At 47.5% G+C, this 16,683-nt stretch overlaps 1 protein-coding gene across 2 annotated transcripts in view; it reads right to left on the bottom strand.

Annotated features, from left to right (window-relative positions):
• CXADR (CXADR Ig-like cell adhesion molecule) overlaps window positions 1-14,956 on the bottom strand; it is a 67,884-nt gene extending 52,928 nt beyond the window's left edge. For both annotated transcript variants that reach the window (XM_056109226.1, XM_056109225.1), the window contains exon 1: window positions 14,855-14,956. In XM_056109226.1, coding sequence (XP_055965201.1) covers window positions 14,855-14,897 — 43 coding nt within the window. In that variant the 5' untranslated portion in view covers window positions 14,898-14,956. The remainder of the gene's footprint in view (window positions 1-14,854) is intronic.
• Between the last annotated feature and the right edge of the window lie 1,727 nt (window positions 14,957-16,683).

Here is a 16,683-nt window from a genome sequence, read left to right on the forward strand (position 1 = left end):
TTTCCCTGCTTCACCAGGCTCTCTAACTTCAACCTGTACCAACTTCCTTCTCACCAGGAAGCTGCTCTAAGACTAAGACTTCCAAAAACTCACCCAGAGGCCCTGAGAACAGCACTGGGACTTTCAGGACCCGCCCTGCCAGGGAACAGTGAGCAAAGGCTGTTTCCCACATCCTGCGCCATCCTGGAGGTCGGGAGCACCCCGGGGCAAACGATGGTCGCACCCCAGCCCCACTCTGCGATTGCACTCACAGAAGTGGGGGGGGGGGGGGAGGCAACCTCCAGTGAGCACAGCAACTGGACAAAGGAAATGTGCAAGCACCAAAGCCCGGTTTGCGGGCCCTCGAGAGCCTGTGTGAGCACAGCGTGGCCGCCTGAAAGGCAGGACCTTAATCTGGAGGCCTTGGCTAAGCGCAGTCCCCAGCGCGCCTCGGTGCCAGCGCCGCAACTCAAGGGGCGCGGACCTCGGACAGCGCTGCGGCTCTGTGCTCCACAGCTGAAGATTACATGCAGAGAAACTCTCCTGAATGGAGCAGCAGGACTGTAAATCACGGAGCCTCAATCACCAAAAACTAAATTTTAGGGGGCTGGAACAACAGCACAGTGGGTAAGGCGTTTGCCTTGCATGCAGCCGACCTAGGTTCGATTCCCAGCATCCCATGTGATCCCCTGAGCACCGCCAGGAGTGATTCCTGAATGAATGAACCAGGAGTAAATCCTGTGCATCGCTGGGTGTGACCCAAAAAGAAAAAAAATAAACTAAAAACTAAATTTTAGGAGACAATACAGCAAGGAGACCATCTGCCTTGCAGGCAACCTTAGGTTCAATCCATGGTCCCAGGAGTGATCCCAGGAAAGAGCCCGAGCACCAGTGGGTTGTGTCAACCACCCTCCATCCCAACCTTCGCAAACGTTTCTAAAATACATTTTAAAAGGAAAAAAAAAAAGATATTAGGCACTACAACCAGGCGTGTGTACTAAGAGCCTGGTCATAACAACAACAAAGGGAAGGGGGGACAAAAACAGGTAAGAATTTCTTTTGTAAGTCACCTAAATACTATTTCTAGAAGGGGGCGAAAAAACACTTTGAATATGTTAATATATTAATAATAGTTATCTACTCCAAGTAGGCTTTTAAATAATCCTAAAGCAGAGAAGAAAACACATGAAGGCAGAAATTATACACACTGCTCTCCTGGAGTTTAAGTTGCTTAATTCCCATGTGTTCTTCATATGCTAATATGTACTTAGAGCTAAGAAAATTAATGCTTACAGTCAGATAGGTTAATAACAAAGAGAAGTGACATTAAGTATACTTATTTGCTTTCCCATTTTTTTTAAATATAAATCCCCAGCTTCCCATCCCCAGTGGGAAATTCAAAGAATAGGCATCCAATAAAGAAATGGGATAGAAATGGAGAAATCTGCATCTTCAACAATAAATACTACTAGTGACAATATTGGCCATTGGCTAGAAACTCTGCCCAACATTCTATCTGCATTAACTCTCTTACTTCTCACTCCCCAGAAATACTGATATTGTCCACCTTCCACTGGGAAGAAGCAGACAATGAAAGTAGGTTAGGGTGTTTGCCTTGCCCATGGGTGACCCGGGTTCAATCCCCGGTATCCCACAAGGTGGTCCGAGCGCTACCAGGAGTGATTCCTATGTGCAGAGATAGGAGTAACCCCTGAAGATTGCCAGGTGTGTCCCAAAATGCCTAAATAATTAAATATTAAGAATGTATACAGCAGTGGGGCCAGTGTGATAGTACAGCAGATAGGGCATTTGCCTTGCACACAGCCCACTGCAGGTTCAATCCTTGGCACCTCATATGGTCCCCTGAGCACCACCAGGAATGATCCCTGAGTGCAGAGCCAGGAGTAACCCCTGAGTATCATCAAGTGTGCCCCCAAAAGCCACATGTGTGTATATATTTATGTATATGTATTATATATATGTCCTTCAGTCTTCTACTGTGTGTATACCTATATATATAGATATATATAGATATAGATATAGATACATAGTCTTCTATTGTGTATATATACACAGAGTAGAAGGCTGAAGGACAAACCTCAGGGCAAAAATGAGACCTCTCACATGAGATTTAAGAGCCTGTTAAGTGTGAAGGCTGGAGAAACCGCAGAGGGCTTAGCTGCTTGACCTGCATGTGCCTGGACCCTGGCTGGATCCCAGACACTGTAAACAGTGCCCTGAGCACCGTCAAAGGAGATCCTTGGGCCCAAAGCCTGGAGTAAGCCCTGAGCAAGACCAGCTGTGGCACAAAACACAATAAATAAAACATGAAATAAAAGGTAAGTAAGATTGAAGGGAAGGGCATATAACATGGCTACAGTTAAGAGGAAAGTCTGGAGAGAACCAAAAAAGAGGATAATGTGTATCTGAGAGTCTCTATTTTCTCTTTATCAAACTTAGTATATAAGCATCACTTAAGCTACAAAAAGGGAAGAAAAAAAATGACTGAAGAGGGTTTTTGCATCTGGTCTGAAAAAATTGTGAAAATGGGAAAAGAAGTTAACAACTGCAGAATCATATCATGACTCCAACTAGGATGAAGTTAAAGCTGATGAACCTGAGCAAACTTTGGATTTCATACTGTTACACAGTTTTAATTTTTTAACTTTTCTGCAATAAAAACAAAAGAAAGCTACAGAGCTGGAGCAGTAATTCAGCAAGTAGGGTGTTTGCAGTGCTGACCCAAGTCCTATCTCTGGTACCCCATATGGTCTCCTAAACCCACCTAGGAGTAATCTGAGTGCAGAGCCAGGAACAAGACACTGGGGGTACCACTGGGGATGGCCCTCCCCCAAATAATATCACTGTATCACTATATCACTGTCATCCCATTGTTCATCACTTTGCTCGAGCAGGCACCAGTAACGACGTCTCCATTCATCCCTGTTGCAAGCTAGTATGGCCCAATGACGTCTGCTCATTCCAGGAACACAAAGAGCCTGAGATGTTAGCAGCCTCTCTTTACTCATCCTTCCAATGCTGCCACACTGGGGGCTCTTTTAGGGTCAGGGGAATGAGGCCCATTATTGTTACTGTTTTTGGCATATCGAGTATGTCACGGGTAGCTTGCCAGGTTCTGCTGTGAGGGCAGAATAATCTTGGTAGTTTGCTGGGCTCTCCGAGAGAAAAAACTGCCCCCAAATAATAAAAAATAAACATCCCTACAGAGACCTGGGGATGGCTCACCAGCATGAGGCTATGAGTTCAATCCCCAGGGGGCCCACGTACTCAGAGCACTGTACAACAGCTCTGCTAGATGGAAGCCCCAGGGCCATGACAATGGGGCGGGGGGGGGGGGGGGAGAGGGGAGAATAATGATCAGAAACTGTATGAATATTTTTTCTGAACACTGTGGCCAAATGGGAGAATGAAAAGTCTCCCCAAACACACAGCATACCCACAGGTTTTCTCAGCAAAGCAACTGACCTGCAGGACTGCAGTAGTCCAAGATGAGAACAATCTAATATTAGAAACTGTGATTTTATATATATACTCCATGAACTACTAAGATGTCATTAAAGAAAGTGAAATGGGGGAACAGCGCAGAAAGGAGACGTTATATTCCTCCAATACTGCCAGGGGTCACTCCTAAGCAGAGACAGGAATAGCCCCTGAGCAGGGCTGGACTGGATCCACAGATAGGGCACAAGCTTTACATGTGTCAAGTCTTGATTTCAATCCCCAGCAATGCAAAAAGAGAAAACTAAAAAGAGAAAAGTGTGTCAAGCTTTGCATGTGTAAAGTTTTGATTTCAATCCCCAGCAATGCAAAAAGAGAAAAGAAAAAAAAGAAAGCGTGTCCTCTAGAACAAAATGAATAGACTTTTGAGGTGAGTAAACTAAATGAAGTACAAATAAAAGTTGCAAGTGGTTTTGCTCAAAAATAGAATCTGAATTACTAAAGCAAATTAAGTGACAAGAAACAAAACTTCTAGGCTGAGTGAAACATATGGTGGTTACCAGGAGAAAGTGAGGAAGAAGTAAAAGGGCCATTTTGGTGATTGGGTGCTAGGCGTGGTACAATGACACATTCCTCGGCATTACAAACCAGTTATAACTCTGTGGGGGAAATTAAAAATAGTACTTTTTGGAAAAGAGAGAAACACTGATTTGAATGTACAGAAGCAGAGAAGTAGTAGTTAAGGGCCTAGAATGAGTTGGATGAGTCGATAGAAGTCTGGGAGATAGTGAAATAAAGGCTCTCAAGTTTGGGGGTGGGGGGAATCAATGTATAAGAGCGATAGCACAGCGGATAGGGTGTTTGCCTTATATTTGGCTGACCCGGGATTGCTTCGCCCCTCTTGGAGAGTCTGGCAACCCGCCCCCCCCCTTCCTCCGCACAGCAGAGCCTGGCAAGCTCCCCGTGGCATATTCAATATACCAAACACGGTAACAAGTCTCACAATGGACACATTACTGGTCCCACTCGGGCAAACCGATGAACAACGGGAGGACAGTGCTACAGTGTAAGAAGAGGGGTGGGGCTGGAGCAATAGCACGGCAGGTAGGGCGTCTGCCTTGCACGAGACCAACCCAGGTTCGATTCCCAGCATCCCATATGGTCCCCTGAGCACTGCCAGGAGTCATTCCTGAGTGCAGAGCCAGGAGTAACCCCTGTGCATCACCAGGTGTGACCCCCCCCCCAAAAAAAAATAACAAAGGGTTGCCAAGAACAGTGGAGAAAAAAAAAATCCCTGTATCAAGGCTTGGAGACTTGCTAGAAAACGGAAGTACACAGTGCTAACTGATAACCTGGAAAGCCAAAGTCTGATGGTGAGGCTGGGGTGGAAGTAGAGGCAGAAAGAGGCAACTCTCAGTCCTGCAGTCAAGAAACTTGAATGAATCTCACGGGCTCAGGGGTGGCTCCACCAGGTGGAGCGGAAAGGGCCCAGAGAAACCGTGCTCTCTAAGCGCATGCCCTGCTCTCACCTGCTCTGCCCTGTAACTGGGCTTCAGAAGCCCACGTCCCACCCTGCCTGCAGCTCATGGTGGACAATGTGCAGAGAGTGTTTTCGTTCCTACCTCCAGAAGCACCTATTACAACTCTCCGCCCATAACACACACATTATTACTCATCTCCCTTTGAACTTCTGCAGCAACCTGAGAGGATGGAACTAGCCCGGGGAGCGAGAGGGGAAGCTGCAGAGATGCCATCTGCGGGATTCACTGTGAGCCACCCACGGCCCTCAGCCCTCCAAGGATCCAGGGTCACTGTCAGGAGAGTGTTGGGATCGCGACTCCAAAGCAAATGAAGTTGCAGGCGTGTACGACCTTCACCTTCATCTCTAATACTCGATGCTAATTTCAGAATGCTCTGGCTAAGCAAATGAAAACGGGGGATTTCTGCATAAGTGGATGGGTTGCCATGGTGAGTATTTTCATTGCCTTCAGTAGGATAATATGTATTGCTCCATTTTAAGAAATCTGCTTTGGGATCAGAGGGTTTAGTGGGTCGGGCACTTGCTATGCACATGGCCCACCTGGGTTTGGTCCCAGGAATCATATACTATCCCCTGCGCACCTCCAGGAGTGATCAATAAGCGCAGAGCTAGGAGTAAGCCCTGAGCACTGGAAGGTGTGTCCCAAAAATACAAACAAGGGGAAAAAAAAGTAAAAGAAAAAAGAATTCTGCTTTACACCTCTTTGCTTATAAACATAACAGTCAGGCTCACCTCTTGAACACAAACTGGAAACAGTCAGTACTCACCCCCCAAATTCTGGAGCAATGTCTCATGTAGAGAACAACAACAACAACAACAAAAAAGATACAAAGAATTTTTTTTTCTTCTTTTTGGGTCATACTGGCGATGCACAGGGGTTACTCCTGGCTCTGCACTCAGGAATCACTCCTGGCAGTGCTCAGTGGAACATATGGGATGCTGGGAATCGACCCAAGTTGGGACACATGCTAGGAAAACGCCCTACTCGCTGTGCTATTCCTCCAGCCCCAAGAAATAAACATTATAGTAAAATAAGATACTTATGGACAAGTGTCTCCTTATAGAATCCTGAATCTAATAAAGGATTGCCTAATAAGCGTGTCTAACTTGATTGCCTCAATCTCTGCATTACTTTCTAGTATCTCAAAGTAAGTTTACAAGTCCCAAGCGACCACTAGCAGGGGACATTTTATCCATATTTTCCACCTTTCCATAAATGGGTCCAATTCCCTCAAAGGCAAATTAAAACTGTGATTTCTGTACATACATTTGTTGTTCTGCCTTATAGCTAAAATGTTAATTTATATTTAACTATCAAGAGCAGCTAATCTAATTTTTAGTGTAACACACTGATGATTACAAGAAACTAAGAACTAGATTGTTGCCAACAGCAATACAGCTACACAATGTGACACAAACAATCATTTTAGAGATAAAATCTCAGGACACCAATACCAAAGGCAAGTTCCATTTCAGAAAGATGCTTAGATGGTACACCACACCCATGCCCTTCTAATTAGTAGAATGTTGTGGAAGGTGGAAGGTGGTGGAAGACAGGTAATCAGAACTGAGGCTCCAAATTTTAGATCTGGGTTGACCCAATAAAAAGCTATACACCACTTATCACTTATTACCACTACTGAGCATTTAAAACGTGGCTCCTGCAAAAAGATGTGGAATAGGTGGAATATTAACCAGGTTTCAAAGACAGTGTAAAAAAATTTTTTTTGTTAGTTTGCTTTAGTGTGAGTCACAGCTGGTGATGCACAGGGGTTACTCCTTGCTTTGCTCTCAGGAATTACTCCTGGTGCTGCTCAGGAGACCATATGGGATTTTGGGAATTGAACCAGATCAGCTGCGTGCAAGACAAATGCCCTACCGGCTTACTATTGTTCCAGCCCCAGTGTAAAAATTTTTTAAATTCTGTTCATGTTATATTTGATTACATATGGAAAGTATATTTTATATTGGATTAAATAAAATGTAGTCAAGTTAATTTCGCCTTTTCTTCTTAAATGAGGCCACCAGAATATCTTAAACTTATGTTTGTTTCAGGGTTACACCCTGAAGTGTAGGACTTACTTCCGGCTCTGTGCTCAGGGATCACTCCTAGGGGTCTCGGGGGACCATATGGGGTGCTGGAGATGGAAACTGGGTCAGCCCTATGCAAGGCAAGGGTCCCTCCCACTGCCCTCTCTTCTGGCCCCAATTCTTAAACTTTAAAATAATGCACGTGGTTTGCATTATATTTTTATTGGAAAGTACTGTATGGATGAATCCATGCCAAACCTACCAGTTGGAGGCCTTTATTTACAACTCGATCCCTATAAATGAGACTACAGTGCAATGTGTCCTTTCTGCCCCCAGGCTGTTAGAAAAGTGGGTTCAAATGAACTTTCTGTGAAATTATCTTTGAAAGTAAGGTATGATCACATTTCTAGCCCAGATCTTCCCGTTGGGTCTCAAAATATCAGGTTTCACACAGAACAATCCAGTAGGTTAAAACGTCTTCTCAATTCTTCTCAATTCTTACCGTGGAGTTACCCAGGGCAGAGAACACAGGGAAGCTTTTGTCAGGCCTTTAGAGAAAACCCCCTTGGGAATCATCTGGTATTCTTCATTCTTCTTGGAAACCTGAGGTTGAGGAGGGTGCCCTGGGGTCACTCTCCAGTTTAACAAAGCTGTGGCTGGACACCAGTTCAGTGTATCTGCATGTGCCTTCGGATTCCTTGAGAGCATTTCTCATGGGCAATCCAAGCATCTTTCCCAGTCAATCCTTCCTCTGGAGAAACTTCTTAAAATTCATTTGGATTATATACTTCCCCTATTGGAACATGTGGGCTGGAGCAATAGCACAGCGCGTAGGGCGTTTGCCTTGTGTGCAGTTCAGTCCAGCCAAGCCGGGTTCGATTCCTCCACCCCTCTCAGAGAGCCCGGCTAAATACCGAGAGTATCTCACCCGCACGGCAAAGCCTGGCAAGCTACCCGTGACATATTCGATATGCCAAACACAGTAACAAGTCTCAAAAAAATGGAGACTTTACTGGCCCCACTAGAGAAAATCGATGAACAGGAGGACAGTGACCGTGACAGTGATTGGAACATGTAAAAGTAACCATGTGTGCTTGTATTTTTTTTTCTTCTTGAAATCAAAGCACATTTTTATTTTTATTTCTTAGAAGTCACGGGAAACAAAGTCATTCCAATTCCAACATCTATCTTTGAAAGCAAGCAATCTAATCTAAAGAGACTGACACAGTCTCAGGGTTAGTTGGGTAATCCCCTTCACAAGGAACAAAAGACAACTAAACAAAAGACAAACTAAGGCTTGTTGCTGATTTCACACCTTTCCCAAATAGACTGAGCTCCCTCTCTTTACTCCACCCTCCCCATTAAGTCAACAGACCAGACAAGTCTTCTACACAATGCACCATTTGAGTCAAGTTCTCTCCAACTTCAACTCTTAACTGGTTGGTGAAGTAATGAGGTGAGAGGGAAAATGCTACAGAACAAATCAGGGGAAGGGTGCAGGGTGCAGAGAGAAGCACCAGTGATAAAAAGTCTCTTCAAATTACCAGACGAAGAAAATATCTAATTTTCTTCCCAGACTTCAATAAGACACTAATGAATTTAACAAAGTGAATAAATTACAAAGAAATGCCAACAGAGAGTCTGGAGATCAAGTACAGCAGGTAGGGCACTTGCTTGCAGCCGACCCCTGTTCAATCCCTGGCACCCAGTATAGCCCCTAAGCACCTCCAGAAGTGAGCCCTGAGCACAGAGCCAGGAGAAAGGTTGAGCACTTCCACGCCCCAAAACAATGAAAACAAACAAACAAAAAAAGGAACTCCAAGATATCACTAATATAATAAGCAAATCATTAATTATATCAGCTTTTTTTTTTTTTTTTTTTTTTGCTTTTTGGGTCACACCTGGCTCTGCACAGGGGTTACTCCTGGCTCTGCACTCAGGAATTACTCCTGGTGGTGCTCAGGGGACCATATGGGATGCTGGGAATCGAACCCAGGTCGGCCACATGCAAGGCAAACGCTCTACCCACTGTGCTATCACTCCAGCCCCTATACCAGCTTCTTGTACAAGTCAATATGACCTTTTCCTATTCCCCCACACTCTGCCATCTGTAATTTTAGTCCAACTCCATCAAAAAAATTAAGTTGAAAAAAAAAAAGGTAAGGAACCAAAGCTAGAAAGGGTTACTGTGCTTTATTTTTACCAGACAGATGAAAGACAGGATATTATAATTCCAAAGCACTCTAACAATTATTCTTAAGTATTATATTTGTGTGTGTGTGCGTGTGTATGGGGGGAGGGGGGAATTGAACTCACAGCCTTTATATGCAGAGCACACACTAGGCTACATGCATCCTAACTAGATATGCTTTCTTTAAAAATACAAGACAGGAACAAAGGAAGATAGTTCAAAGGTTTGGGGGTCCCAGGCTCAATCCTTGAATTCTGATGGTCCCCCACACCCAGCACCACAGCCAGATGTGGTCTAAAAACTAAACTCAGAGCTGGAGATAGTACAGTGGACATGGAAACCCAGGTTCGATTCCCAGCACCCCAGGAGTGATCCCTGAGCACAGAGCAAAAAGTAAGGCCAGAATGACAACAACAAACCCCCCAAAAAACGAGACAGATGAAAGACAGGTAAGTGCATAGTCAGCACGTGCAGATCAACAAATACATCCCAGAGTCTCAATTTTTGCTTTTATTTGAGCATACCTGGTGATCTGAATATAACACAGAAAGGGGAGAAACAAGGAAAGGGGAAGAAAAGGGCGCAGTCAAGAAATTAAGATGAGACTGGAGCAGTAACATATATTCATCCCTTTACCGTGTGCTGGGCAAAGAGGATCTGTGGTACATATTAAGCCCAAGCCCTACTCCATGCTTTGGCAAAGTCCCTCCCTAGCCCCAGGCAGAATTCTTAAACTTGATTCAAGTGGACTGGATGCAGATGTAAGAGATGGGGCAAGGCCTTGAGATAGTTCACAGCTGCAGTGCAAGCTATGCAGGAGGCCAGGATTCCACCCCCTGTGCGGAATGCAATCCTAACCACCCCCAGGAGAGACCTCCAAGCACTGCTGTTTGTTACACAAAAAAAAAGACAGAAGCCAAGGACTTTCTGTACTATCCTAGGTTCCTAATCTATTAATGGGATGTTGATATTCCCCCCAAATCACACATGCCTAGTCCCCAGTCCTACTGGTTTGTCCTACTTACAGAGATCCTGTCTCTTGGCACTGGTTTTCATTCTGTATCACCAATTTTCACTCTCTCCTGAGACCCAGTGTGACTTATTAAACTCGACCTGCTGGGTATGTTTCCTTCACCTCCATTCCCTTCCAGCACCTCAAATTCAATTTGTCCAAACTTAAGTTCAACGCTACCTCCCTTAGACATGCTCCTTTCCTGTTTATTCCCTGCCAATGAGTCACCATCATGACTGTCACAAGCCATCCACCTTACTGCTGCTCTCCACACTGTCTTTCTCTCGTCACTTAATCAGCCAAGTACCAGGTTGTTTCCATTGCATCCCCATCAGAGTAACTTCCCTGATCAAAAGGGCACCCTAGGCCATTCTGCTGAGATTCAAACGGGACTACAAATTGTCCCATGGAGATTCCGATGCTAGATCTGTGGGTTTTTCCTGTTACAGCGTCAGCACTCCGGAGACTGTCTCTCAGTGTAGGGTCTCCCCAAGTTTTTAGCCTCACGGCCTAAGGAACAACACAAGGGGTGACAACACAAGGACAAAGAACTTCGAACATTGCCTGTCTCCTCTCAAGCTATTGGCATGGCTTTCAGACCCGAGTCCACCTAAAGTGTGATCATGGGGCTGGAAGGAGATAGTACAGCAGTTTGGGCGCGTGCCTGGAACACACAGGACTGCCCTGGGTCCACGACCAACCTGGGTTAGCTGCTACCCCAAGCTGACACTGGGAGTGTAACAATAAACAAGATCAGTAATGCCCCCTCTGCGAGGGGAGGCAGTGAGATACATTAGTAGACACAAACCTTCTATGAGATTGGTCAAGAGCTGCCATTGTAAGGTAGCTTGCCTAAAGAGGCGACAACATTCTCCAAGCTAAGAAACTAGTACAGAGTTAAGGTGCTAGCCTCACACAAGCTCAATTCCCCCTCCACTCCCCGACTCCCACTCTATCTGTTCCCCAGAGCACCACCAAGAGTGACGTTGTTGGATACGGTGCCAAAACACAAAGGGGGGGGGGGGGAATTTACTCTGGAGTGTTGTGTCAGAAATGTCAATATTAAAGAGAGAAATACCGGATAAGCACTGACCCAGGAGTAGATTCCTATGTGCAACTCCACCACCACCACCACCACCAAAAGATCTCAAGGAGAGGAAAATTCCCACTTAATAATCTGTTTGTTTTTGTTTCTGGTCGTATCCACCTCATTCCTGGCTCTGCTCAGTGAGGCTCTGTGCTCAGTGATAATCGCGGTAGGGCTTAAGGACTCATTTGGATACTGGGGGTCAAATTCAGTTGTTGGCTGCATGCAAGGCATTCTCCCTACCTGCTCTATCATCCCTCCAGCCCTAATAACCTTTATGTAAGGGAAAGACTTGGGATAAAGCAAAGTGAGAAAAACATTTCACTTCGCTCCTGCAAAAATTTCAAGGCACTGGGATCTTGGCATATAAAGCAACTGAACCAGGAAGAAAGGTTCAGTTGGTCTAGAGAGGAAGAGGTCTACCTAACACCAAAGGATTAACAAGTGGCTGGCTGAGAGAACTGAATCACTCACTGTATACAAAACAGCACTTCCCCAACCCTTAACAAGACCCTAGATGATGATGCTGGTATACATGGGTCACATTTGTTTCTAACACCAGTCTACTCCTTGGATCCATCCTTCCTCACAGTGCCTGAAAGTATCCAACCAAGATCAAGAAATGATAATAAATGCTTCCCTGACTTTGGAAAAACAGGACATTCTTCAGAAAGAGATAACCAGTGACAGGTAAGAGAATGTTGGTTAGTACAGCATTTCTCAAGGGGGGTTGGGGACATATGGGCCCCCAGGACATGCCAAAGAGTCACAAGTGAAAAGTGCATAAAAGGAGGGGTCATGGTACAAGCCAAGCGGACCAACCACAGTAGGACTAGGAGGCCACAGGAAGGAAATAAAGCTGAAAGGGAGCCAAGGTCATTACAGGTTGAGAAACACTGGATTAATGTTAAGTGCTGCAGAAGAGCACACAGATGTTCATTAGAAATAATCAGAGGAGAATAGATACTTTAGAGATAGGATACAATAGTGAACAGGAAATTGAGGAGGAAATGTGTGCCCTTGAATGGTTCAGTTTCATCAGCAACTATGCCTCAGGTACAAGGAGATGAATCCTTCGCGTTAAAAAATATGTACTGTCTTGGGCTGGAGCAATAGCACAGCGGGTAGGGCGTTTGCCTTGCACGCAGCCAACACGGGTTCGATTCCCAGCATCTCATATGGTCCCCTGAGCACCGCCAGGGGTAATTCCTGAGCGCAGAGCCAGGAGGAACCCCTGTGCATTGCCGGGTGTGACCCAAAAAGAAAAAAAAAAAAGTACTGTCTTAGAACAGTGTCTACCATTTATTTATTGCTCTTCAAGACTTCAATTTTACTAGTACTGTTAACTGCTCGACTGCCACTGTCTCCGTACTGAACCCAATTACTAGTAGGAGGGCTTGCTATAAACTAGAAAGGCAAAAAAACGCATCATAATGAATTCCACCAACAATCACAAGTATACCACAGAAAACTCTTTACAACCCACATACACAAAGACTGAGAGGAAGCCTACCACTGACAACAAGGCACTTTCTAATTATGGAAGTCTCTACCTTGTTCTGTCGGGTTACAGAGATCAATCACATGATCGCTGAGTTAATTTCTAAAAAGAACCTGGAGAGCTGTTGGAAGCCATACCTTAATTATACAGTTTTGAGCCCGCTACCTAAGCTGGAAATTGGAATAAAAATAGTCTTCTCGTTTAGCTGACAAGAAATAATATTCTGAGCAAAATGATATCCATGGTTGCGACAATTCCGAACGAAAAACGCTAGACATTTGGAAAGAAAGTAGAATCCGGACAATTACCCAGATAGCTAGGAAGTGGAGGGGGGTTGGGGATAGATCTACATTGGCTTATACTCCAGCACATTTTCTGCTTAGACTAGCCTAAAATATCCCTCTTCCCCCCCCCCCCCCCCACAGAGAGCACAAATACTGTGAGCTCAACAGCTTCCGTTGGTCCCTCAACAAAAAACAAAGGTGGGAATATAACATGTAAACTGGTGGGAAGGTTTTTGGTTTTGGAAATCTAAATGCTATCTATTAAAAAAGGTGGCGGTGGTGCTATAGACTCAGATCGGAAGATTACACTTGTTAATAGAATGGCGATCCCCAGGAGTAATGCTTCACAGCTGGGGCGTCCAACAATGGAATTAACATTTCAACAGGAAGCAGAGAGCCATCCCCAAGGCAAGGGCCACCCGATTCTGCTGCTGTAGGGCACATGGGGTGGGGAAAACGTTAGGAGGAAACACACACACACACTCTCTCTCTCTCTTCTCTCTCTCTCTCTCTCTCTTCCCGAGGCTTTACAAAGTGTAGCCTCCCGCCATCCTACCTATCGATTTTCCTTTTCATTAGATCATTCTGGTTGCAAAATGCTATCAGGCGTTGCATCTGACTCGCAAGTTCGGTTGGTTCAACAGTGAGGTAGAAACAGACCAGTAATCTGAAGTGTCAACGAGATGCCTTCGAACGCTCGGCATTTTTTAAATGCCTTTTTTTTTCTTCTTTCCCACTCCGGAGAAAGGCGCAGTCGGGGGGTGGGGATGGGGGTGGGGGTGGAAGAAGCACTGGGTGAATCCTTTGGGAATCGCCCAGCACGCGCCGCTGTCACACCCTCCAAGCAATGAATCTATACTTGCATAGATTCAAAGCCCAGGTTGCAATCAATAAATAAACAAATAAAATTCCTTTTGCACTTTGCCCCAGGACGGCAAGCAGGAACCTCCTTTGGATGGTCCACGCTCAGGTCCTACCTTGGGTTACCGTCCAGTCCCCAGTTCGCGCCGAGGACTCGCGACGGATTAAGAGACTGAGGCTATTTCTTCTAAGGTTCCACCCCCTCCACCCCCATCTCCACCCCCAGTCCCAGCCGGGCTCCTCGTTCTCTCGAAGGGGACCTGGGCAGATCCGACGCGCCGAAACGCTCCGGCTGCATTTAATCCTGGCCTGATGAAATTAAGTCTCCTCGCCACCCCTAAGAAAAACTCACCGCCCAAGGCTTTTTCTTTTCTTTTTTTTTTTTTTTTTGCAATGGGGTTTTAAAATCGCGACTCGACAAATCGCCACGGCGGCTAACCCAGGGAATACGGCGACGACGACAAATAATAAGGCAAAGTCCGCACCTGCCGCCCAGAAGGGGCCGGGAGAGCCTCCAAGGGCACCCGTTGCAAACGCCCCGGGAGCCCTGGCACGCCGCCCCTCACTCTGGGGCTCGCTCCCCGGTTCTGCCAACAACGGAGCGCCCCACACACACCCTCCAGCCCCCCCACGCCCCAGCCTTCTGGACGCCCCCAACCCCTCGGCGGGCTCCCTTCCCAGCCGCTTTAACCTTCCCGGATCACGCACAGCCCTGCACAAAAAAAAAAAAAAAAAAGGAGCAGGTTGCAATTCCCACCAGCTCCGCCACGCCTGCCGCAGCGCCCCCAGAGCAGCGCCCGTTTCCCTCCCCCCCCACCCCCGGCTCATTGTCTCCCGGGCGGCCGCGGGGGCCAGCAGAGCCCAATGCATCCCCCCCGCACCCACTGCTCCCCCATCCCGCGCACTCACCCGCCACCCCGCACAGGAGCACCAAGCGCAGCAGCAGCGCCATGCCGGCGACCCCAGCCCGCGGCTCCCTCGCAGCGGCTGCTCTCGGCCCGGCTTTCCCCTCCCGGCAGCCGGCGCCTCGCGCGCTCCCGACCGGCTGGCGGCTACGGCACCTCGGGACCCGGCGGCTCCCCCGCCCTCCCTCTCACCCCCGCCCCGCTCGGCAGGTGCGCGACGTCACTTCCGGCGAGGCCGCGGCGCGCTCCAGAGGAGCCGGGCGCGTGGGGTTGCCGTGGCAACCGGGGCCGTGCGCGCCCGCCCCCGGGACCCGCCGCTGCGACGTTCTGCGTCTCGGGGTTCCGCGGGGACAGCTCCCCCGCGCCTGCAGCTGCGGGGAGAGCTCACGCTGGGGGTGGGGGCTGCAGGGTCGGTCTAGCCCCTCACCCCACCGCACCCCCGGTCTTCAGACGAGGGTGTCCGCGCCCTGCAGCCCCCCACCCCTCCGGGCCTTGGAGGAAAGGCGGGTGGGGCACCTCGAGTCGCGGGTCCCCACTGGCTTTGGAGGTGAGAACTGAGCATCGTGCCGGTCTCTCTGAGTTGGATGGGCAGTAGGCAAAGACCGCGGAAGAAGCCTTTCCTCCAACCCGAAATCTGCGTCCCCGATTTTTGAAGATACCCGATTGCCCTTTTATTATTACTATTATTTTTTAACCTCTGGCGTTTGAAGGTTATTCCAGGGCTGTACTAGGGCGAGACGATGATCTTGGTTCAGAAGTTATGCCCTAGCACAAATCTGGGAGTAAATCCTGACTATCACCAGGTGCGGTCCCCAAACCATAATAATAATCATAACAATAATAATAATCTCTATTCTAACTAGGGGTCTGAAAAGAGGGCTTCAAAGGCCCCAGGCAGTGCTCAAATGGACCCAGTGCACAGGTCTGGGTCCCCCACTCCACCCCCCCCCCACACACACACACACCATTGTCCTGGGAGGGCAGACTAGAAATAGCCCCTGGGATGCGAGAGGTGGCCACAAACAAACAACAACCCCCCCCCCCCCCAGCCCCGCGCAGCATGGCGGAACACATTAACATCAACACTTGTAAAGCAACACCTCTAAAGAAAACCCTAAGTGGGCCAGCAGAAAGGGCATGCTTTGCAGGCAGGTGGCTCTGGTTTGATGGATCCCTGCACGCCCTGTCTGCCCTGTCCTCCAGCAACGCTGGGGGTACCCCACAACCACCCCCCACCAACGGCTGGGGCCCCCAACCAACCCAAACCAAACAATCATAGCACCTAGAGAAGTTACTCTAGTCCCGAAACTAACCAGCGAGAACCAGTGAGCTTGGAATGTGGGACTGAGTAGGAGTAAGGCAAGGCAAGGCGTGGGGGATCACATGCCGGCGAGGTCTGAGAATTTCAAGCTCTGAAAGGACCAGGTCAGCCCTGCAAGGTCCGCGTTTTGCCTCCCGGTGGCCTGTTCCCAGTCCCTCTTTCCAGATAACGCTTATTTATAGCGTCAGCGAGGCTTTGGCATTCTCAGCAGCTCCCAGCCAGGAGCGAATTAGGAGAGAGAAACTGCGTAGCCAATTAAATTCTAAGGTTCCGGAATGGGGCAAGAACTGCTTAAGCTACAAAGAAATAACACCTCCCTCGGGGCTTTTCTTGAAAATTCGATGAGATAATGCGCCCAAGAGTGCTTGTGACTGTTTGACAGTAGTAAATATTCGATAAAATGCAAGCGAATATTGGAAAATTCCCATTTTGTTTTTGTTTGGGGGCCACACCTGGCAATGCTAAGGGGTTACTCCTGTCTACACTCAGGAATCAATCGTGTTGGTGCTCAG

This window comes from Sorex fumeus, unplaced genomic scaffold (genome assembly GCF_029834395.1).
Source record: "Sorex fumeus unplaced genomic scaffold, SorFum_2.1 ptg000265l, whole genome shotgun sequence".
Taxonomy (NCBI): Eukaryota; Metazoa; Chordata; class Mammalia; order Eulipotyphla; family Soricidae; genus Sorex; species Sorex fumeus.